Source organism: Camelus dromedarius, chromosome 23, assembly GCF_036321535.1.
Source record: "Camelus dromedarius isolate mCamDro1 chromosome 23, mCamDro1.pat, whole genome shotgun sequence".
Classification (NCBI taxonomy): domain Eukaryota; kingdom Metazoa; phylum Chordata; class Mammalia; order Artiodactyla; family Camelidae; genus Camelus; species Camelus dromedarius.
Window position 1 is genome coordinate 6,101,172 of NC_087458.1, and position 24,366 is coordinate 6,125,537.

The 24,366-nt window shown below is 35.5% G+C and overlaps 2 protein-coding genes across 2 annotated transcripts in view; both read right to left on the minus strand.

Annotated features, from left to right (window-relative positions):
* NUP210L (nucleoporin 210 like) overlaps window positions 1-24,366 on the minus strand; it is a 69,384-nt gene that overhangs the window by 17,650 nt on the left and 27,368 nt on the right. The window contains exons 14-29 of the mRNA XM_010980332.3: window positions 23,157-23,302; window positions 20,422-20,643; window positions 19,187-19,360; window positions 14,010-14,202; window positions 11,749-11,837; window positions 11,438-11,542; window positions 11,042-11,143; window positions 9,908-10,036; window positions 9,433-9,560; window positions 8,687-8,819; window positions 5,083-5,145; window positions 4,525-4,704; window positions 4,074-4,154; window positions 3,855-3,986; window positions 1,473-1,631; window positions 435-526 (exon numbers count right to left, since the gene is read on the minus strand). Coding sequence (XP_010978634.3) covers window positions 435-526; window positions 1,473-1,631; window positions 3,855-3,986; window positions 4,074-4,154; window positions 4,525-4,704; window positions 5,083-5,145; window positions 8,687-8,819; window positions 9,433-9,560; window positions 9,908-10,036; window positions 11,042-11,143; window positions 11,438-11,542; window positions 11,749-11,837; window positions 14,010-14,202; window positions 19,187-19,360; window positions 20,422-20,643; window positions 23,157-23,302 — 2,128 coding nt within the window. The remainder of the gene's footprint in view (window positions 1-434; window positions 527-1,472; window positions 1,632-3,854; window positions 3,987-4,073; window positions 4,155-4,524; window positions 4,705-5,082; window positions 5,146-8,686; window positions 8,820-9,432; window positions 9,561-9,907; window positions 10,037-11,041; window positions 11,144-11,437; window positions 11,543-11,748; window positions 11,838-14,009; window positions 14,203-19,186; window positions 19,361-20,421; window positions 20,644-23,156; window positions 23,303-24,366) is intronic.
* Window positions 5,452-6,548, minus strand: LOC105089294 (heterogeneous nuclear ribonucleoprotein D-like). Its single transcript, XM_064477785.1, is given in 3 exon segments — window positions 5,452-5,788; window positions 5,790-6,298; window positions 6,301-6,548. Coding segments are annotated over 3 exon segments (807 nt in total). The 5' UTR covers window positions 6,542-6,548; the 3' UTR covers window positions 5,452-5,731.

Consider the following 24,366-nt stretch of genomic DNA (forward strand, 5'->3'; position numbering starts at 1 on the left):
CCAATACATGCAACAATGTGGATTAACCTCAAAAACATTATGTTAACTGCAAGAAGCCAACACAAAAGGTTATATATTGCATGATTTCATTTACATGAAATATACAGTAGTTAAATTCATAGAGACAGCTGATTAGTGGTTGCCAGGGGCTGAGAGGAGGGGAGAATTGGGAGTGACTGCTTAATGGGTATGGGTCTCCTTTGGTGGTAATGAAAACGTTGTGGAACTAGATAGAGGTAATGATTGTACTGTGCATGTACTAAATGCCACTGAATTGTACACTTTAATTGTAGGTTATGTGAATATCACTTCAACTAAAAAAATTATTCATGGGTTAGAAAAATCACCCAGAAGGTAAATAGTTCTTTCCATGTGCAATGTTTCACTGAAGGTAAGGTTAGATCCTGGCCTGCCCTCTTCTCCATTCTCCTTACCTGTTGCTATGGAGTTTAAGCTGAGAATTCATGGGCATCAGAATTTGCTCAGGTTGGCACTCTGGATAGAAAAGCTGGAGTTTTTCAAACACCTATAATGAGAAAACTAGGCTTTTCTTATTTCCAGAAAAGACAAATGATGATCTTTATTCACAAATGAATAACTGCGAATCAAGTCTGCCTAATTTCAGTTTAGCCCAATGCCCCACAATACTCCTTTCCAAAAAGAGCCAGGCATTTAAAACATCTAGGTAATCTAGCATATATAACCTAACATTAGCCCTCCTTCTGACTACAAGGGAATGCACACGTGACAAAGTTTACACTTACCACATCCTCTGTATTACCTAGATACAGGTATAAAATAATTTTGAAATTTCTAGCTTTAGCTCTAGTAATCTGAAAAGAGGCTTGAGAACTAGAACCTATAATATTAAATTAGCAAGGGACACTATTCAGTCTTCCTCCTGGTAAAGTGCTCTTTCCTCTACCCACCACTGAATTAGGAACCAAAGCAAAAATAAAGGAGGAAAAAAAATTAGTCCCAAATTCAGAGACAGAGAAATTTATTTGCCCCACAAAAATGGTAGTTTTTCTTTTGAATTCTAGAAACAATAGGGTTATTTAGCTTTTAGCCTGAGAACATGTGTAGAAACTATTCCTAGTCTTCTACCTTACCAGAAGTTAGGATAGGATTTCATTTTACCTGTGCATGAGATAGTCCTAAGTTGACTGTATCATATTATCTATGTTAGACAGAACAAATCATAAATTAACCCCTCATTAGTTATTATGGTGTTCACACACTGTGCTCATTGTGTGGGGAGTTGAGGGGAGTTCATGAGCTGCAGTTTCTAATGTCAGTACTTACACAGAAGCAATTACCAGGGATAACAAAGATCTGGAAACCATAATCCTGTTCCAGAGATCCCTCTAGCAATTTCTCTATCTCTATCCAGATGAAGCTCTTCATGAATGATAAGAGAATATAACTTTCTCTCCTTGACATATTAAAAAGATTTAGGTTTGTGATCTTACCAGGATCTGAACTTCATCAGACAATTCCAACAAATTCCCCTCAAACTGCCCAGAGGAACTGTTCATACAGCGGACAGTGACTTTGATACTGGTCCGACCAGCTGCTTTTGTGTGGACAACCATGGCAAAGTTATTCTCTACTGGGAGTTGTAGAAAAACCTAGACAGTGAAGGGATGGATTAAGAAATATTCATGGGCCCGTCCCTCTTTGTTGTAACAATATGGAAAATATATGTTGGAAATAGCTATCTAGAAGAACTACAGTTCCAGGGCTTATTTTCATATTTATTTCTTTTCATATTCCCAGCAACATAGTCACCCCTAAAGTAAACTTCTGTTTTCAGTGTTCAATTAACTCTGCAAGACTCTTGTGCAATAGTTCTTATATTATCTTGAAGTTAATTTATTGACAGGAGAAGAAAGGAAATAAAGGAAAGGGTTTCTAAAATGGGTTCAGACAGTAGAACTTGAGACGGGAGAGAAGCAAGGCAATTGACTCCTGGAGTTCAGCGTGGTACCAAGGAAGGAAGAGGACAAGAAAAGGAAGCCACTGTTTTAGGACTATGCTAAACTGGCTGACCATCTCCCCACTTGCTTCACTCACCATTCTAGTCTAGACTGGATACAGATTAGCCCTTGACAGATTTCTGGTAAGAGGGAAAGGAAGGCTAACACTGAGGCAAATGTTGAAGTAGGCACTTGCCTACCTTTTAGGCACCATTTCATGTCCTATTTCCTCTGCCTTATTGTTGACCAGAGCCCTCAAGACCTTCCTTTTAGCTCTCTTGACTCACACAGAGTCTCAAGTTCCAAAATCACCTTTCCCTCCTCCCTTACATAATTCCCATTTCCTTTGTGCAGATTTAAATCATTTGTCTGGAAGAAAGTCTTCTGCAAAAGAATGAGTGGTTTATCATTTTTTAAAATAATTTTTTAATTCAAGTGAATTTCTAAACGGTGACACCACAGTGCAGGAAGTCTACCTTGTGGGGCATTAGAGACCTTTCTATTTGCCCATTTCATCACCCAGTTTGTCTATGTGGGGTCTAAGGCAGGGGAAAAAAAATCTTTGCATGGCTCTCAATCATTTCTTCCCCTAGAGAAGAGAGTAATTCTTTAGATAAGAAAATTATAGAGGAAGAGAGAAGTAGAACAGATGCCAAGACCTAGGCCATCCCCTCCTTTAACACAGTTCCTACTGGCCATTTAAAAAAAAAAAAAAAAAGGCCAAATACTTATGCAGAACTCTACCAAACTAAGTACAGCTCTACCTCTCCTCAGTTCCAAGGATAACCAGGCTCTGGGCAGTTCATGGCATATAGAAGACCCAACCACCAGAGTCCCTAGGATATTTTTAGAAAATCAGAAGTAGATTTTTCTGTTTTTCCAGACTTTTCTTTTTAGCTGGCTCCAGAAATAACCTACTAATTCTAGCTTCTGTAATCTGTTCTCCCAAAGTCTAATTTGTTTTTGTGGGCACCTAGTTGTGACCTACTGGGTACTTTGGCCCCAGGTTCCTTCTTCCTAAGGTAAAGCCCAGGCCTAGGTGGCTGCCACTGACCTTGGACCACCTTTGGTGGGTTCCATTAATTATGATCAGGTAACAATGTTGTGAACTAGGTAAAGTTTGTAGCATCCACCTTTTTTTTGTCCTTTTGTTTTTCAGGGTTCTGAGTAAGATTTAGTGCTATATGTATTAAAACATCAAAGCTATTTTCAAAAACATAAAGACTTATGTTGCATTGTGGATTTACTCGAAGGCCATTCTTGGAAAACCAGTTTAATTACTTGTTCTTAAATTTGCCATTGGTATAAGGTACTCAGTCGAGAATCAGCTGCCAGTTGGTGGCCCACACTAGCTCCATGGCACCCACAGCACCCAACATGCTTGAGATGGGATTCTAGTTCTTCCCCAGCTCCCAGGAGTGTGGGCCCAGGAATGTCCCCAGAATCCTCCTTTCTTATTCTTAATGTCAACTGCCCACCATGCAGCACAAACATGATTATTAATATAATTATGTCTAAACATGTTAAAAGGTTATACTATATATTTAAACTCCATGTATAAATACTTTATATTCATAATTTTTATTTGTATAACATAGTCATCTGCTTACAAATACAACATTATATAATAAAAATATATCAAAGGAAGCATTGCTTCCTTGAAAGTATATTAAAAATAATATAGCATTATCTGAATACTCAAATTTGGATTCTTCAAATGATTTGCAGTTTTCCAGCACTCACAGAACAGTAGGAAAAGGAGTAAGTAATAATATTGTGTAGTTTAGAAATGAGTCAGTCTAAAACTTATGAAGAAATAAAGTAAATTTAGTGTCAAGATCCGCAAGGTAATATAATAAACAGATAAATTCATACCTCTGAATGCCTGGGCACTAGATCCAATACATCCCTTTTGTTCATGGACCAATGGAATGTGAGCCCAGGATTGGCATTGCTGAAGGAGAAAGGAGTCTGGGTACTGGTCACTCCCATGACATAAACTGGCATCTGAAAAGAAGGAGTGTTTTGTGCTATATATCTTGTCCAGCTGGCATTATCAAAATAATGAACCTGGAACAGAGTCATCATACTGACCTTGGTAGCTGTAATGAGTCGAGTTGCAGCTGCAAGGATCCTAACAGCCCTTAGCTGAACAACTTCAATCTGCACTTCATCCTGCTCAACAGGGTGGAGAGCAAGCTTAGGCTAAGAGGGAGTGTCTGTTGAGGGGACAGAGATGCTTATGATAACTAGTCTGTTTGCTGTTGTTTGGGGCATTCAGCAAAAAAACATGCCGTAGATACGGGGTTTTTTTGTTCTTGAAACAATTCCTTAAGTGTTAGGGACTACATTATAACAATGCCAAGTACTCTGTGGGTTTTTCATTAAAGATTCCACATTTCCCAGTCCTGGTTAAGAGAATGCCAAATGAAGGAACTAAAAGGGTTTTCCTGGGCTGCTGACACCCTCCTTATCACTACTCCCTCCTCCACCTTCCAATATGGTTCCCAGATGGGAGAGTAGAAGCAGAGCAGAGAACCAATACCTGGGAAAACACAATGACTTTTCCAGTATCTTCATTTACTGTCTGGATGGTGCCGTGGACCACAGCTGTGCCAACTACCTTCCCTGTAACTTGGCCCCTCCTATTAACAGCAGCCACGGTCTGATTACTGATGGAGAAGTGAATGATAGACTGGGGCTGAGGGCCACCTTCAGACATTACCTGGAATTTAAACACATTAGTGTATGCCTGGAGCATGGGTAGAAGTCACATACATCTCTTTTCCCAGCACTCTGTCCAAGCAACTTGACTTCCTCATCATCCCCCACTTTCCAAGCAGCATATGCCACATCAATTCAAATGCAGGAGAAATGGAAGTGCTATAAATGATCCATGGGATTCCAAGAAGTGGTTCATACCATGATAATCATGGAACAAAGAAAATACTAATTTTCTTCTTGATCAGATCCTGTTGCACTTGGCTGGGAGTGGATAAGAGGAGGCCAATAGGAAGAGGTGTATGTGTATGTTTGTGTTGGTGCGGGGCAGAGGTGGGATAAGGAGAAACAGTAAATCTTATTTTTCTGGCTTTAGAATCACCTGCATCATGTTAGTCGGAATCAGTGTCATTTTCTCTGGAACAAGTCTGAATGGAGGAAACACCTTGAAGGAGAAAACCAAAAGGACAATGACTAATTAGAGTCAATTTCATAACAAATGATCAGGCAGCTTATTCTAAGGAAAAAAATCCTAATTATGTACAATGAAGTTATATAGGAAGACTTGCATTTTATTTTACTTATAAATACAAATTTTATTTATAATAGCAAAAAAATTATAAATTACTTAAATGAGAATACTTAAATAAGTTATTACATATCCACTTACTGAAATAATGGTGGTCATTAAAATTTTATTTATAATTAACTTTCTTTTTTACTTTGTTTTTTTAATTGAAGTATATTTTTTTTTTCACATAAGGAAGCATTTATTTGAGGTTTAACATGAAACCATACAAATAAAATTTGTATAAACACAAATCCACATCAAGTCATAACACAGATAGCAAAAGACAAAGTAAAAACAAAGAAAACTAACTGGCAGCTATATACAGTTGGACACAGTTGTGTCTTGTACACTAGGAGGTCTTTTACAGAATTATCATCTTAGATCAACAGAAGACCAATCTTCAATGTCGTCCTGCAAGACAGGTTACTTTAGCATCTCCTGTTTTCTCCTGTGTTCTCCTTTAGTATGGCTGCTGGTTGTTTTGGTGATTGTCACCGCGTCGAGGCGCCTTGCCATTAAGTGCTCTGTTGGCCACAGTAGTCCGCATATCCCTGTCCATGTCCATAGTTCCCATAGTTCCCCCCAGCATAATCACAGCCACTGTAGCCACTATAGTTTTGATCACCACCATAGGCACAATTGTAATTCCCATATCCTTGATCATAACAGTTATTAAATCCTTGGTTCTGGTTTTGGCCCTGACCTCGTCCACGACCCCTGGTACCACCTTGCCCACCAGCTGCAGCATCTCTACCTCCTTTTGGTTGTTGCTGTTGCTGCCTATATACCTCTTTGGGCTGAGCAAGTTTAACTTCACACTTTCCAGAACCAATTTGATGAAATCTGCTTTCTAACAATTTCTTTACTGGCTCTTCATCTGTATATGCAAACAAAATCCTCTTTTCATTTGTTTTTGTATCCATGGGAAGTTCTATGTTTTCAATCTCTCCAAAGGCTCCAAAACATTCTTTAATTTGTTCTCCAGAAGTACCTGGGCTCAATTCACCCAAAAAAATATTTTTTGGGGTTCCTTCCCTTTTAAAGCTTTGGCCCTTTCAGGGTCTGTCAATTTGCTATCCAGTTTGTGTTCTTTCAGTTCCAAAACCTTATTAACACTAGCAGCATCTTTGAAAAGCACAAACCCAAATCCTCTTGATCTTCCAGTGACAGGATCTGTTTTAATTGTGCAGTCCACAACTTCCCCAAATCGAGACAAATATTCAGTCAGATCTTTCTTGCTTGTATCCCAGATCAAGCCTCCAATAAACATTTTTACCATCATCCTGCTGATTCTTGCTTGCATTGATCTTGGACCGCTCTGCAAATTCCTCTGTGTTGCTGTACTGGTTCATGTCCTCCACGGCAGTGGCACTGTCAGCCGGGGAGTGCTGGCACACAGTCTGAGTCGCGGCAGCAGTGGCCTTAATTGAAGTATAGTTGATTTACAATGTTTTATTAGTTTCAGGTATACAACATACTGATCCAGTAATTTTATAGATTATACTCCATTTAAAGTTCTTATAAAATAATGGCTATATTTCCTGTGCTGTACAGGATATCCTTATAGCTGACTTATTTTATCCATAGTAGTTTGTACCTCTTAATCCCCTCCCCCTATCTCCCCTCCTTACTTCCCTCTCCCCACTGGTAACCACTAGTTTGTTCTCTATATCTGTGAGTCTCTTTCTGTTTTGTTATATTCATTGATTTGTTTCCTTTTTAGATTCCACATATAGGTGATAACATACAGTATTTGTCTTTCTCTGTCTGACTTATTTCACTAAGCATAATACCCTCCAGGTCCATACATGTTGTTGCAAATGGCAGAATTTCATTCTTTTTTATGGCTGAGTAATAGTTCATTCTCCCTCTTCTTCATTCATTCAGCTGTTGATGGATCCTTAGATTGCTTTCATATCTTGGCTATTGTAAACAACGCTGCTAGGATCATTAGGGTGTATATTTCTCCTCAGACTAATTTTCATTTTCTTCAGATATATACCTAGGAGTGGAATTGCTGGATCATATGGTACTTCTACTTTTAGTTTTTTGACTCTGTACTGTTTTCCAAGGTGGCTGCATCAATTTACATTTCCACCAACAATGGTCCCCTTTTCTCCACATCCTTACCAACATGTGTTATTGGTAGCCTTTTTGAGGACAGCCATTTTGACAGGTGTGAGGTGATATCTCATTGTGGTTTTGTTTGCATTTCTCTGACAATTAGCGATGCTGAGCATTTTTCATGTGCTTGTTGCCCATCTATATATCTTTGGAGAAATGTCTATCCAGGTCTTCCACCCATTTTTTAATTGGATAGTTTGTTTGTTTGTTAGTTTTTTGATATTGAGTTGTATGAGCTGTTTATATATTTTGGATATTAACCCCTTATCAGTCATATCATTTGCAAATGTTTTTCTCACATTTAGTAGGCTGACTTGTCATTTTATCGATGGTTTCCTTTCCTGTGCAAAAGTTTTAAAGTTTAATTAGGTCTCACTTGTTTATTTTTGCTTTAGTTCCCTTTGCATCAGGAGACAGGTCCAAAAAAATAGAGTGTTCTGCTTATGTTTTCTAGGAGTTTTATGGTTTTTAGTCTTATATTTAGGTCTCTAATCCATTTTGAGTTTCCTTTTGTATATGATTTTATAAAAATATTCTAATTTCATCTTTTACATGTAGCTGTCCTAGCATCATTTTTTGAAGATACTGTCTTTTCTTCATTGTATATTCTTCCCTCCTTTGTTGTAGATTAATTGATCATAGGTGCATGGGTTTATTTCTGGATTCTCTATTCTGTTCCATTGATCTGTCTGTTTTGTGGCAGTCCTATACTGCTTTGATTACTGTGGCTTTGTAGTAAGTCAGGGAGTGTGATACCTCCAGCTTTGCCCTTTTGTCTCAAGATACATTTGGCTATTCTTTTTTACTTTTTTCCAAACATATATAAAAGTAGAGAGAATAGTGTAATGAACTTTCAGCTTCAACAATTATCAACACATGGCCAACAATTAACTTTTAATGATATAATAAAATACTTTTTATATAAGATGAAGATGAAAAAAGCAGTATGATTCATCCATGTTAAAATAAGCATAGGGAAAAAAAGTGAAGGAAATACATTAAAATCTTAATGATGGTTGTCTCTGAGCAGTAGAATTATAGGTGATTTTCATTCTGCATCTTTTTGTTTTCATTCTGCATCTTTATACTTTTTTGTGCTTTCCGAATTTTTTACAAGTGTATTACTTTTATACAGCAAAACAAAACCCCAACAAATATCATATTGTTTTAAGAGTTAAACAACTATCATGTTTTTAGTAAAATGATTTTCAACTTGCGCAAACTAAACCGAAAAAGATAAATAATGTTAAATAAGATGAAGTATGAATTTTGGATGAGAAAATTTCCTTACTTCAATTTGCCGAGGAGCTGATGTGAATTTTCTCCCCATCTTGTCCCTGGCAATAGCTACAAGTGTGGTTTGCCCAATAGTGATAGCTCGAAGGATATAATTTTCAGAGTATTCGTCCTGTTCCTCCATTAGCCTGCAAAGACCCATGTGTTTTTAGGTGAGAAAGATTTGGTTTTAAGAGTGGCCAGCTGTGCATATTTCTAAAGTGCTTAATATTTTCTACTCATTTTAACTCTAGTTAGAAGGAACTGCCAGAAAATAAATTTCCAGAGTCAAGACGAAGTTCATAGCAATGGTAGGAAGCTCCTGAAGGGCAAAAATTTGTTTTGTCTCTCCAAAGGAATAAGGGCAATATAAACATGGCAAAACTGCAAATACTAAACTGCCTTGGAATCCTCATATTTCCCCTTTTGCAGAGAATATCAATGCTTCTATTTCTAGATAGATTCTTTGAAGGTTCTCTAGCCTGAAGCATCCACAAAGGATAGCATCCAAGGAGAAGTTTCATAAAATGGAAATATTAATGAGCCACATGATTTTAGCCCCCAAACAAAACACTTGAGGAACTAGAAGGGGTATTTTGTAGAGAGCTGAATATGGGAAGAGAATACAGGCTGAAAGGTACTGGGACGAAAAAGGAAAGAAGAAAATCTGTAATAACCTAAGGGAGAGTTAACCCGGCTACCTGAAGGGAGATTCTCATGATATTAAGCATAGGGAGAAAGAAGTATTGAAATGGTACTCACGTCAGGGTGACAATGGCAGAGGCCAACTGCAGTTTGAGTTCCATGTTTCTGAAGTATTTATTTCGGAATGGGCGTTTCAAAGAGCCAAGAACCCTCACAGTTACTAACACAGTTTTACCTATTTCAACCTAGTGGTTAAAAATTAAAAAGATAATTTTAGTCGAGGTGTCTCATTCACCTAGGACAGTTTAACTCTTAGAGGTGGCAAACTCTTTGTTCATGCTAAATGTTTAGTCAGCCTTTGACTGAGCAGGCCTAATCTATGTGTACTCTTTGAAGTTGTTCTTTACTACTTTTTTAATCTTCATCATGTTTAATGTTGGAATGGTGTTCTTTAAGGGCAAGTATTTCCATTAACATTATCAAAGGACCTGGTATACACACACGGTAGCTGAGCATAGACTATATATCAAGAGACGTTAGAGAGGGAGAATGACGCCTGCTTCATTTATGAGATAAAGCAAACACCTCTCACCTTATCAATCAGATCAAGTTCCAGCTCTTGTATGTCTGACACCCTGAGGTGAGCCATTGCTGGACCCAAGAAAGCCAAACACAGATCATAGACCTCCAAGGTGAGAAATCCAGGATGTACTGGAACTAACTAGAAGGAAGAAGTTGGTAGCTGGGTAAAGTAGCAGACATGCTCCAAGCATAATCATAGCAATTATTTCCATCCACAGTGGAAAATACAATATCTTACTTTCTTTGTGATGAGAATCCTTAGAGGTCACATTACATGTTTCAGGCATAGCACAATATGTACCCTTAAAGTGATGTTTCAGCTTGTGGCAAAATATGTATCCTTAACAAATATTAACTGATGAAGAGCAGAGTTTTAAACTGATTGAATTCAAACAGAATCCAACCTACATATACAGCTTCTTAATTATGAACAGGGAAAGGATATCATGAAGAAAATCAGGTATATTTGCGTTGCAATCCCAAATCAGGAGAGAAGGCACTGGATGGACTGACACTTGTTTTTCCTTCCTATACTACAGCTTTTGCAGAGCAGCGTGTTTTTTCACATCCTTTGCCTGCACATAGTGCCTCAATTTCCCCTTTTAAAAAGCAGCATTGTAACTATGGTAAATTAAATTCCTTTGAGCTTAGAAGGAAAGGAAGTAAATACATATATTAATGTAAGGTATTGTTTTCATTATTACAAGTCAACTAAAAGCAAGTCCCTTGGCATATTGACTATGGAGGCAGCTTAGTATTTCGAGTCGCCACGTCCTGGCTGAAAATACCCATATACTCAGGTTATAAAGTCAATAGTACATCTAACTATCTACATAGTTCTGTGCATTGAAAATGATAAAAATGAACATTTTTTTAATGGAAATCTTATAATTAGATGTCTCCTACACTGTCTCAGTTCAACCAGAACCAAAAATTGCCCCATATTGTAGCTAGTTACAGAAAAAAAAAAACCAAACCAATTGTCATTTTTGGTTGAAGAATCTATGGTAGGTTAAAAATAGAAAGAGAGGCAGATGTTATTTTTGTAGCAAGTCTGAGACAACCAATGGAATTTTTCCAATCACTCTCTTAAGAAAGAACTTTGACCTGAGACTGTCCATCTGGAAATACCTCTAGAACTCACCTGGACAGAGCTTTCTGCTTCCAGGTAAGTGACGGTAACAATGTCTTGCTCACTACTGTTGACTAAAAAATAACCAGATCCTTCCACGAGGCTAAATATTTCCTATGGAAAAATCACACAAATAATATTCCATTCCCTTTGGTTTATAAATAATTCAAAGAAAATTACTTCTACTTACCTAAGAAAGAGTATGGTATTAAAAGATTAATGGACTAAACACAAAATATGATTATTAGAGTATTATTCCTAAGGATAATTATTACATATGCATTATATATGTGTAGCAGTGATTTTTAACATGTAAGTGAGATTTTTATTGTTATACTGTTTATTTTAATAACCGAGTACTCTTCCCTCCAATATGATTCTGTTTAGTTAGACCTGTGCTGCTTCTACCTTCACATCAGGGTGGTTATAGATGGTGGCATTCTCAGGCAATACAGTTACATCATCTACCAGGAGCAGCTCCACAGATGCAGATCTGGGCAAGTTGGAAAGTTCCTAGAAATGTAATTAGAACCACAAAGGTGAATATAAACTTTTAATTCCTCAGCTCAGTGAGCAAAGATTCCAGTACTCTTTCAAGTGCCAAAGATAACAGAATCATAGAGACTCATAGTTCTCAGATTTACATCAGTTATAAATGACTTCTAAGGAGACTTAAATTTCAGTTAATTAATATTTTTTATGTAACAATCTCTTCTTACCTTTGGACTTTTCTTCTCCGAATAGCCCACAAAATTGATTCCAATGAGTACAGTCCCTTTTTTTTTATGTACTTTAAGGATCTGATGACCTGGAGACATGCAGAAAAATACCCTGTGAGAAACAATAACATGTAGAACACAAAAGTGTCTCTAAAAAACCAAATTCTGCCCTATTTTTTTTTCAAATGGCGTTTTATTGCAGGGAGGAAAAAACAAACACTGAATGGGGAAATAAATATACACAAAAAAACAGAAAACTGGGTTTTTGTGCTGACTCTGCCATTGTATTTCTTTTACTATGTGACTTGGGGAAATTACTTTATTTCTCAGTTCCTTTATTAAATGAGGGATTGGGCCAAACAAAATCTAAAATTCTTTTCAGCTCTAATGGTTTTGTGAATACAAAAATAGGCTGACAATAGTGTATGGGGAAATTTTTGTTTGATTTAAAAATGGAAGTGAGAAATAAGAGCCCTTCAGGACTTTTCCCTCTTCTAAACTGTTTTGTGTATGTAAATGTAATGTCGGTCTACTCAAAAATTTTAAATGGCTAACTATTCTTTATTAGAGCAATTCAAACTCCTTACACTAGTATTTGAAGCCATACATAATCTAACCCTGCTTTACTCATTCATTCTTTTTTCTTTCTTTTTAATTTAACAAAAATCTGCCACTTAGATCAATTCTTATTTTATCCTCAACACATGATGATCATGCATAAATCTATGAAGCATTTTCTCATGATGTCACATTCATTCATTCATTCAACAAAGATTTATTAAGGGCCTAATATATATTAGGCTCTATGACAATTAGAATACAGAGATGAAGAAGAAAACAATACAGTCCTTGTCTTCAAAGAAACCCAAAGCTTAGGAAGGTGACTGAGAGGTAAACCAATTACTGTACAGCATGATAAGTACTTCTACAGAAGTATATACAGAGCACATGTATAAGAGTATATAAGGGCACAAAGGAATATTTTCCTTAGATTGGGAATACAGAGAAACAGAAAACTCCTAGATTACCAGAGGAAGATTTCAGCCTAGTGAAGATGCAAGAAAAGAGACTATATAACATATGCAAAGGAAAGAGGTATGACAACCCTTGTCATGGTTAAGGATCTAAAGTTGTTGAGTATGACAAAAATGTAGGATATATGTGAGTGGTAATAAGAGGTGAAGCCAAAGAAGTAGGCAGCAGTCGTACGTTAAGGTGCAACATATAAATTTTATCCGGAAAAACACAGTGACAACACACTGACAGTATAGTCAGTGGTTAAGTACAGGCTTTGATATCACAGAACTTGCTGCTTCATCGATTTATTATTATAATCTCAAGGCCTAAAACTGTGCCTAGAATATAGTAAAAACTCAATAAATGTTTGACAAATGTGTAAACTTACAAAAGGCGATAATATGCCAGTCTCTCATGACTGTTATGGGAATTACATGAGAAAATGTATATAAAGTATTCAGTGCAGTGCCTGGCATGTCATAAGAGCTCAGTAAACAGTAGCCTTAAATTCTTTTAAAAAGAATATTGAAAGAGATTCAGATTTGTATTTTAGAAAAATCATTCTGGACAGCAATGTGGAGGATGGAATAGAGGGTAGCAGAGACACAATGATATCACTTAGGAGGCTACTGTGGTAAAGTAGGATAGAGGTTATGAGAACATCAGTGACGAAGTTAGTCTCACTCACCTTATTTAGTTCTTTCTTTCTATTTCCTCTTTCTGCCATCCCTTCAAATCTCAGAATAAATGTTACTTTCTCAGAGCAGCCTTCTCTGTTCCATACTAGGTTAGGTCCTCCTATTATATGCTCTTAATGCACCCCATATTTGCTCTTCAAGACACGTAACACAATTGTAATGTTTAAAGTTTGGTTTCCTCAACTAGACTGTGAGTCTATAAGGGCAAAGGCTGTGAGTGTTTTATTCACCATTATTATCTCCAAGTGCCTAGCAGAGGGCCTTACATGTAGTAGCCACTCAATAAACACTGGCTAACAGATGAATATATCCAAAGTTTTAGGCAAATAATAGGCAATCAATAAATTTTAAAATTAATTTTATATTCTTATGAGAAATGTTGGACCCTAGATCCTAGCTTTGCAAATAAGGAAATCTACCTTTATGTTTTCTAAAAAATATAAAGCTCAAAGATGAAAGGTGAGATAGGATAAACTGTCACCCACAAGGAAATAGTGCAGAACCATTTAGGAGGTATATGAAAGGATCTATAAATATTTACAATACCATGTAGCCGGGTCTGCCCGCTGCCATCATCCTTTGCTATCATCTCCACAGAATGATAGTTTTCAAAATGAGCTAGTGTTTCATTTGAGGATTTCCATTCTAGCATTAGTGAACTGAAATTATCAAATTTTCTCCTGTGTTGATCAAACACTGCCAATTCTAGGACTGTGTCTCTCAGGCTTGATACAGGAATCTTCATTAAAACGAAAAGAAGCAAAAGAAAAAAACAATAGCTCAAGTGATTTCAGAGTTGCTACACTATGTTATTTAAGATATAAAGTTTTCAACAAAAATTATTAGCAATGCAAGGAAACAAGAAAGTATAGCCCATATGCAGGAAAAAAAATCAGTCAATAGAAACTATCCCTGAGGATGCCTAGACACTGGATTTACTAGACAAAGACTTTTAATCAACTATTTTGTTCAAAGAACTAAAGAAACCCATGCTGAAGTATAAAAATGATGTCTGATCATCTAGAAAAAATCAATAAATGAATAGAAATTATTAAAAAGAACCAAAAAGAAATCCTGCAGTTGAAAAGTATAAAAACTGAGATGAAAAACTGGTTAGAGGAATACAACAGTAGATAAGAATAGGCAGAAGAAAAAATTAGAGAATTTGAAGATAGGTGAATTGAGATTATTTAGGCTGATGAACAAAAAGAAAAAAGAATGAAGAAAATGAAAATAAACAGCAACAGAGATCCATGGAAAACTATCAAGTGTGCCAGTATATGTAAAATGGAAATCCTAGAAGGAGAAGAGAGAGAGAAAAAGAGGAAGAATATTTGAAGGAATAATGGCTAAAAACTTCCCAAATTTGATGTAAAACATTATTCTAAATTGGCAGTTTGGGATTTCCAGCTACTAATTTATTAAATACTATTTATAAAATAGATAAATAGTAAGTTCCTACTGTATAGCACAGGGAACTATATTCAATACCTTGTAATGGCCTGTAATGAAAAAGAATATAAAATACATATATATCTGTATCACTGTGATGTACACCAGAAATTAATACAACATTGTAAATTGACTATAGTTCAATTAAAAACAACATTATTCTAAACATCCAAGAATCTCAAAGAACTCCAGGTAGAATAAAATCAAAGAGATTGGCATCTAGACACATCATAATCAAACTTTCCAAAGTCAAAGAGAAAGATACAATCATAAAAGCAGAGAGAAGGGACTCGTCACTTATAAGGGATCCTCCATGAGATTAACAACTAATTTCTCATCAGAAACCATAGCAACCAGTAATGAAAGAAAAAGACTGCCAATCAAGAATTCTATATTGAAAACAATAATTATTCAAAAACGGATAAATTAAGACATTCTTGGATCTAAAAAAAGTAGGTGGAATTTGTTGCTAGTGGACCTGTCCTACAAGAAATACTAAAAGAGGTCCTTCTGGGTGAAATGAAATGTTACTAGACAGTAACTTGAATCCTCATAAAGAAACAAAGGGCCTAGTAAAGATAACCATATAGGTTAATATAAAGAACAGTATAAATATATTTTTGTTTGTAATTATTTTTCTCCTATCTTGTTTAAAACAAAAATGCATAAAGCAATCATTATTAATCTGGTAGGTATGCATGTATAAAGATATATGATAATAACAGCTCAAAGGAAGGGAAAGGAAATGGAGCTTTACAGAAGAGCTTGCATACTATTGAAATTAATCTGGTATTATTCCAAACTAGTTTATTGAAGGTTAAGATGTTAATTGTAATCCCCGGGGCAACAACTAACAAAATAACTTAAAATAATATAGTAAAAGGAAGGACAAGGGAATTACAATGATGCACTATAAAATATGTATTTAACACAAAAGAAGGAAGAAATGGAGGATTAGAGAAACAACAAAGGCATAAGATAGGCAGTAAAATGGTAGCCATAGATCCAACCTTATCAATAGTCACATTAAATGGAAATAGATTACACACTCCAAACGAAAGGCAGAGATTACCAGAATGTATCAAAACACATGATCCAACTGAGGGGAGGGAATAGCTCAACTGGTAGAGTGCATGCTTAGCATGCACAAGGTCCTGAGTTCAATCCCCAGTACCTACTTTAAAAAAAAAAAAGAAGTAAACCTAATTACCTTCCCCTCCAAAAAAAAAAAACATGATCCAACTATATGCTGTCTACAAGACACACACTTTAGATTCAAAGACACAGATTCAAAGTTCAAGGATTAAAAAAAAGATATGCCATACAAACAGTAACTAACAGAGAACTACAGTGGTTATAACAGTATCAAAATAGACTTCAAGACAAATATTGTTACTAGAGACAAAGAAGGACAGTTTATAATGATAAAAGAATGTTGTATAATAAAGAAGTTGGCTGGTCTTTGTCATCAGTTCCTGAGAAGTAACCCCTAAATCTTTGGAATTTCCTGAGTGATAGGAGTGTGTGTATTATTCAAGGTGGGTCCTTTGGATCACACTTCAGTTTATACATAATAAGATGACTCAGGATGGAGCTGGTCTCGACAGAAAAACCAACCATGTGTATAGAGTGATGGGGCTTTGAGCCAGGTGATATCCAACTGATCTCCAGGCAGGGGAGGCAGTGGTGGGGGGCTGGAGTTTAACTATATGGTCAATGATTTAATCAATAATGTTTATATAATAAAACCCCTATAAAAATTCTGGATACCAAAGCTCAGTGGAACTTCCTGGTTGGTAAACACATTAGTGTTCCCACACAAACTTGATTCCTTGGGTAGAGGATACAGAAGCTCCACATCTCAGACTCTCTCAGACTTCTCCCTATGTGTCTCTTTGTTTTGCTGGCCCTTCATAATAAAACAGTAACTGAGAATCATTATAACAAATTATCAAACTTGAAATGGTTGTGGGAGTCCCCAGAATTGTAGCCAGTTGATCAGAAGGGTGGGTGGCCTGTGGACTCCTGCACTTGTGGCTGGCTTCTGAAGTGAGGGCAGTCTAGTTGGGGACTATACCCTTAAGACTGTGTAGTCTGATCTAACTCCACTTATTATCAGAATTGCACTGTGGTATTGCAAAAGGTCAATCTATAAAAAAACACAATTAAAAACGCATATGCACCTAAAAACAGAGCCCCCAAATACATGAAACAAAACTGATGGAATTGAAGGGAGAGATAGATAATTCAACAATAATAGTTGGAGACTTCAATACCTCACTCTCAATAATGTATAGAATAACTAGACAGAAGATCAACAAGGAAATAGAAGACTTGAATTAACACTATAAACCAACTAGACCTAACAGACATCTATAGAGCACTCCCCCAACAACAGCAGAATACACTCTTTTCAAATGCACATGGAACATCATCCAAGATAAAACATTTAAGTCACAAAACAAATCTGAACAAAAATTTGCAAATAAAATATATTTATATACAATCCATATAAAATTTATATATAAATTCAAAAGGATTTAAATGATAAATTATATTCTCCAACCACAATGGAATTAGAAATCAATAATAGAAAGAAATTTATTATTTACAAATGTGTGGAAATTAAACAACCCACTCCTAAATAAACAATGGGTCAAAGAAGAAGTCACAAAATAAATTAGAAAGTATCTTTTTTTCCCCTGTTTAGGGCACTTTGTTTGTTTTAATTTTTAAAACATGTTTTACTGAAGTATAGTTGATTTACAACATTGTGTTAGTTTCTGGTGTATAGCATAGTGATTCAGTTACATTTTTTTCATATTCTTTTTTCATTATAGATTATTACAATATAAAAACAAACAAAGAAACAAAAAACCCCCCAAGATACTGAATGTAGTTCCCTGTGCTATACAGTAGGACCTTGTTATTTATCTATTTTATATACAGTAGTTTGTATCTGCTAATCCCAAACTTCTAATTTATCCCTCCCCACCCTTCTCTTTTGGTAACCACAAAGAAAATATTTTGAGACAAATAGAAACAAAACACAGCATACCAAAAGTTAAGAGATTTAGTGAAAGCTGTACTTAGAGGAAAATTTATTTAAGAAGAAAAATTTCAAATCAATAACCTAAACTTCCATCTTAAGAGACTAGAAAAAATGAGGAAATTAAACTCAAGCAGAGCAAGGAAATAATAAAGATTAGAGCAAAAATAAGTGAAATAGTAAACAGAAAAACAATAGAGAAGATCAACCAAACCAAAAGTTGGTTCTTTGAAAAGATCAACAAAATTGACAAACCTTAGCTAGGATAACCTAGAAAAAAAATAAGAAGATTCAATTTACTAAAATCAGGAATGAAAGGGGTGGACATTAGTACCATCCTTACAAAAATAAAAAGGATTATAAGGGGTTTCTGTAAACAACTGTATGCGTAAAAATTAGATAAACTAAATGAAATGGAAAAATTCCTCAAAATATACAAGTAACCAAAACTGACTCAATAAGAAGTAAAAATATCTGACTAGACTTATAACAAATACTGAGATTGAATCAGTAAATAAAGAAAAACACAAATGTCCCACAGTGAAAGTCGTAGGCCCAGATGGCTTCACTGGGTGAATTCTACCAAATGTTTAAAGAGTAACAAATACTAATTCTTTACAAACTCTTCTAAAAAGAGAAAAGAAGTGAATACTTCCCAGCTCATTCTATGACATCAGTATTACTCCAGGACCAAATCAAAGATGCCACAAGAAAATAAAGCTACAGGCCAAAATCTCTCATGAACATGGATGCAAAAGTCCTCAACAAGATACTAGCAAACTAAATCCAGTTGTATATAAAAAGGTTTACATATTACAAACAAGCAGAATTTATCCCCAAAATTCAATGGATAAATTCAATGCATGAAAATCAATCTATGTAACACACCAGAATTAATAGAATAAAGAGAAAAAAACACACAATCATCTCAACAGATGCAGAAGGAACATTTAACAAAATGTGAAACTATTTTGTGATAAAAACATTATACAGACTAGAAGTGAACCTAAGCATGAGAACCAAAGTCACTAAGTCACCAAGTGTCACTAAGTGTAGCCAATTCTAACCTAATTTAATCACCACTTCTCAGACACCATCAGGGACTGAATAACAAATAAAACAGTTTCCTTACTAACTTCAATAAGACAAAAGCTGTATTTCAGACATTTTATCTTAAAGCATGGAAGACAAAGGGCAAGTTAGTTGGAAACACTATACTTACCAGTTGTTTGTTGTGCTGTGGCAGAGGACATGGCTGGACACCAGCAGGCACATTATACACTGGAGTTAGTGACATGCTCGCAGGGTGGGCACATATGAAGTGTACCTGCACAAGCTCTACAGCTGGACTAGGGTTCAGGACACCTGGATGATTTCCAATTCGGAATGTCAGAATCTTTAAGAAAACACAAGGACAAGAGATAATTGTGGGTAGACACTTGATGTCAGTTGTGCCAATCTAAATGTGTTAAAATTATTCAAATTCAAGTATAGAGTCCCTTTGGATATTATAATCGCACAAATCCCTTAAAGACATTATATTTCTTAATTATCAGTGCTAAGAGAAACAAGGGTATCATAGAAACACAGGGAACTTTAAAAATCTGGCCAATTACTTTAGTCTTTTCCTCCACCAAATCTTTTGTTACCAGTTGGTAAAAAGTGGAAAAACTAATTTGTGTTTCAACTCATCTCTGGTGGAAATACTAATGAGTAACAGAATGTGAAGAAGAAGCTAGAGAGCTTCAAAAGGGGATAATTAGGCTTGAAATCACTAACAGCTAGTCATATATGCAATAGAATTCACTGGAGAAATTTTTACTTCTCCAGCACAGTTTTTATTAAGTTAAAATCATACATGGATTCCCACTAACATAGGCTAGTTAGCTGCGCTATGTTTCATAGTCATACATTACATTCTCAACCCCGGTCAAACTGCAAATCTTTGCTGGTTTTGACAGAAGCAAGGCACAGCTGTGGATAAATCCATCTCTACCTCTAAAAATAATCAAAACTAATTTAACTGACAAAGAGCAACATACTAATTACTCTTATCAGCACAGATCTAACCAGTTCTTTAAAATTGCTAATGACAGATGACACTTTAAATTTCCCTTCCTCTCAATCTTCAGAGGTGGGAAACCATATATCTTCTAGCCTAGACAACAAGAAAATGAATTATAGTGATAAAGTGTCTGAAGTAAGCTCATTACTACAAAAAGATCTTGAACCATTTAGTTAGTTAACTGTTGAAATTCTCAGATAAGCAAACCAAAACCCTTGGCTATATTTAAAGGATAGTGAAGTTTTTTAAAAAGATATTTTAATCAATAATTAGAAGTTTCCTATCTAGTCCATAAACTAAATCCATTAGAATCAGAAAACAAATGGATAGAAGTACAGAAGATTTGGAGTATTACTGCAAAAAGAAATGTTAGAAAAAGATCATTCTCCTACTTGCTCCCCTAAATCCAGGCACAGAACCCGGTAGATGTACTGGTTCTGTTTTCTCTTAGCTGGCAACCGGACTTGTGTTATTCCAATTTTTTCTGTCTTCTCAATGCTTAGCTCCAAAAAGAATCGGGAAGGCTCCAAGATCCATGGACGAGGTCCTCCTTCAAATACCATTTCCTTTACAGACTGCCATGTCACCAGTGCCACTTCCACAGGGTTTAGTGCCTGATGACATTTAAATAAATTAATCCCTGATTGGTTAGAGAATTCAACAGTTTTCTAAAGTGAAAAACTGGTTATCTGACTATGATGTAAATGTTATTAGACTTAATTCCCAAATAGAAACAAGTATGTCATGCCTTTTACTTAAAATGCTTCTCAACCTCTGTACTAATTTAGACCCTACCTATCATTCAAGCCTAACTCATGTGCCCTACCCATTAAGTAATGTCTAATCATTCCAGACCACAACCAGTTCTGCATCCTCTAAGCTCTTATAGAAGTTACCTCTACCATTCATTTGTATACTTGTTAATGCCCTAATGCTATTTAAGCATGTCAAATGCTTCATATATATATGTCTAATAATTCATGTTATGCTTTCTAGTTATATAAACTAAAGAGAAAAGAGCATATTATATGCAATACATTTGAAAGAATTTCTCTTTCTTAATGAGATTCAGTACAATGTTGTGCACATAAAAGATACTGAATAAAAAACTACATGAACATTTTTTCTTTTTCTTTTTTCTCTTAAAATTTAAGTATAATTGGCCTATAACATTATACTAGTTTCAGGTGTGTAACACAATGATTTGATATTTGTATACATTACAAAATGATCACCACAATAAATCTAGTTACCATCCGTCACCATACTACATAAGAATTTTAAATGGATATTTTACTAAAGTATCAAAGAACTTCTGCCCTAAAAGTATAAAAATAATACATCTATACAGTTCACACTATTTCTGAAAGAACTCTCACCTAAGAGGTAGTCAAGACAGGTATTACTCACTCCAGTATACAGAGGAGTTGTATCCTATTTATAGATGAGGAAACTGGTTTTAGGGCAATGAAGTATTCTCAAGTGCAGGTGATTTTTATATGGCACACAGTGTCTACAACAGTGACAAAGTCACAAAATGACGTACAGAGTTGAAGTAATCATTCTAAAAATGTAAGTAAGCCATGCTTTAGTATTTCCTTCCTGAACTAGTAAATCATATTTATTATTGAATACTATTAACATTAAACATTTCTATGTTTAATGGCAATATTCCCTAAAACAATGTATATATAATTCAGTTCAACAAGTATTCATTGATGGCCCAGTGGTGATATAGTAATAGAAAGTCAAAACAAGGTCCTGCCTCACAGTGGAGCTCACAGTCTGGAAAAGACAGATTTGAAGTAGGTAAAGAGTAGAATGAGTGTTACAAAAAGGTACAATACACAGTGCCAAACAAGCCTCAAATAGAAGAAACTAAACTAGTCAGAGGCTTCCCAGAAGGCTTCCCTGAGAAAGCAAAATAGAAGTTATTCCTTTTTCCTAGATGTATACAGTCCAAAACTAACCAGAGCAACTGAATTGGACTGATATATAAAAGGACAAATTGAAAAATGCACCATGTACTGAAACATAATATTGATAACAAAGGTAGAACACATATTTTTTAGCAGCTAAAGGGAAAGATGTATGACCAAAGCACTAGGTAGGAGAAGAAAATCGTCATCTTACTGCCTTTACTTTGAGGACAGTTTTCACTCAGGGGAGATCTGATTTGTGGGCATTCAACAAATATATAATTAGGGTAAGGATAATGATAAAGCTGAGAAAAAACCTAATGAAATGACAACGAGCCACAGCCAAGCACTTTCACTTAATTAGGCAAGTAGGATGATCCATCCACTAAGAAAATGAATGAAATACATTCAGGCTCTATGTTTAACACTCATGCTGCACAATGTACAATGAGGCCAACTTAAAATGCAAATTTTAATGAACAAGTTATCTTTTTAAAATTAATAACTTACATTATTCTTTCATTGATGCTAACCTTTCCCCTATGGTTGCCTCCTTATCCCAAGAGGCACTGAATCAAGATTTGTCATTATCTATTAGCAAGAATCTATAGACAACAATTTTAGCTCCTGAAGGACTCAAAAATGTAGAAAGCATATCAGGCTTTATCTACTTTTATTTAAAATCATTGCCTGTCACAATATCCCAATTGTAATGGAGCAATCCTCAAGGCCCCAAATAAGGACTGTTGTGCTGAAAATTTGCAAACATAAAGGGTAAAAGATGATTGATTTCCCTCCCTAGTATGGAAGGTTTTCTTCCAGTGTTCTTCAAAAGAGAGTATACTAATATTCTATATCTTATTCAGGGTGGTGTTTACAGAGATATACGCATATGTGAAAATTCAAATAGCACCTTAAGATTAGTGTACTTTACATATTTTATATCTTAAAAAAAGAAGAAAGAAAGTAGAATATCTAAAACTTTCTGATACAACTTATAAATATTCCTGTGGCAGAAACATGAGAGAGTAAAATCCCTGATACTCAGATTTGATGAGGAAGTTGTAGATCTAAAAATGAGAGAGTGGTAAGCAAAGAGAACACAAATATCACTGAACTTTAATAGAGATTACAGATAGGAAGCCCCAAAATGGACATAATGGGGTCCATGAAAAGATGTGCCAATTCCTTACCATGAAATAGCTCACCTTTAGGGGTTCATAAGCAGCAAATGTGGCACTGCTCTCCAAGTACTCTTCATACCCAGTCACACTAACTGTTACCAAAGTATGGCCCAGAGATTTGGCTGCTATATGGGTACTGGAACAGTGCGTTGGTCCAGGTTTTTGAATACCTGCAAATCAAAAAACATGACTTCAGTAGGGTAATAAGCAATCAGTTCTTAAGGAAATCAGTCCATAGAAATATAAAAATTTTAATATATTAAAAAATCGTGATCTCACACACTACCAGGCCCCAATTATTCATATCAAGTTGATATAAAAATCTGTTCTATTAACAGATATATATCATGTAAGACACAATTCTGTTTACAGTGAGGATACAAATGCGAGCAAAGGCCCTGACCTCGAGGCATATATAATTTAGAAAGGGAGAGTGAACAGTTATATAAATTAAAATATTAGTAGAAAATGGTAGACATTATAGAAGTCTAGAAAACGGAAAAATTACTTGTAGCTGGAGAGATCAAGGAAGGTTTAGACATGAAGAAGAGAGTATCTTAAGCTGACAAGTAAATGAACAAAGATAAAAATATAAATGAGATACAAATTAGTATGAAGAAGATATATGGGAAATTTTAACTAAATTAGTTGGTTTAGCTGGAGCCATGTATGAGGCCAAAGTATGAAGTTATAAAAAGTAGATTTGGCTATATTGTAGAGGGCCTTGAATACTAAACTAAAAGGACTTTGGCTCTCGCCCACTGGCAATAAGAAGCCTCTCAAAACTTTTGAGCAGGAAAATTAATATTGAAATTCAGCTTCATTTACCTCCCCCTACAAAAAAAGAAAGAAAGAAAGAGAGAAAGAGAAAGAAAGAAAGAAAGAAAGAAAGAAAGAAAGAAAGAAAGAAAGAAAGAAAGAAAGAAAGAAAGAAAGAAAGAAAGAAAGAAAGAAAGAAGGAAAGGAAGAAAGAAGGAAAGGAAGAAAGGAAGGAAGGAAGGAAGGAAGGAAGGAAGGAAGGAAGGAAGAAAGGAAGAAAGGAAGAAAGAAAGGAAGAAAGAAAGGAAGAAAGAAAGAAATTGAGCTTCATGAAGATCTACCTGGTAGCCATGATTATCAAAGGCAAGAACAGTTAGGAGCATATTTTTATATTCTTTGTGAGAGAAAATGAGGGCCTAAAAATGGGGACTGACACCCTAAGAACAGAGGAGAGGTGAGAGATATTACATAGCAT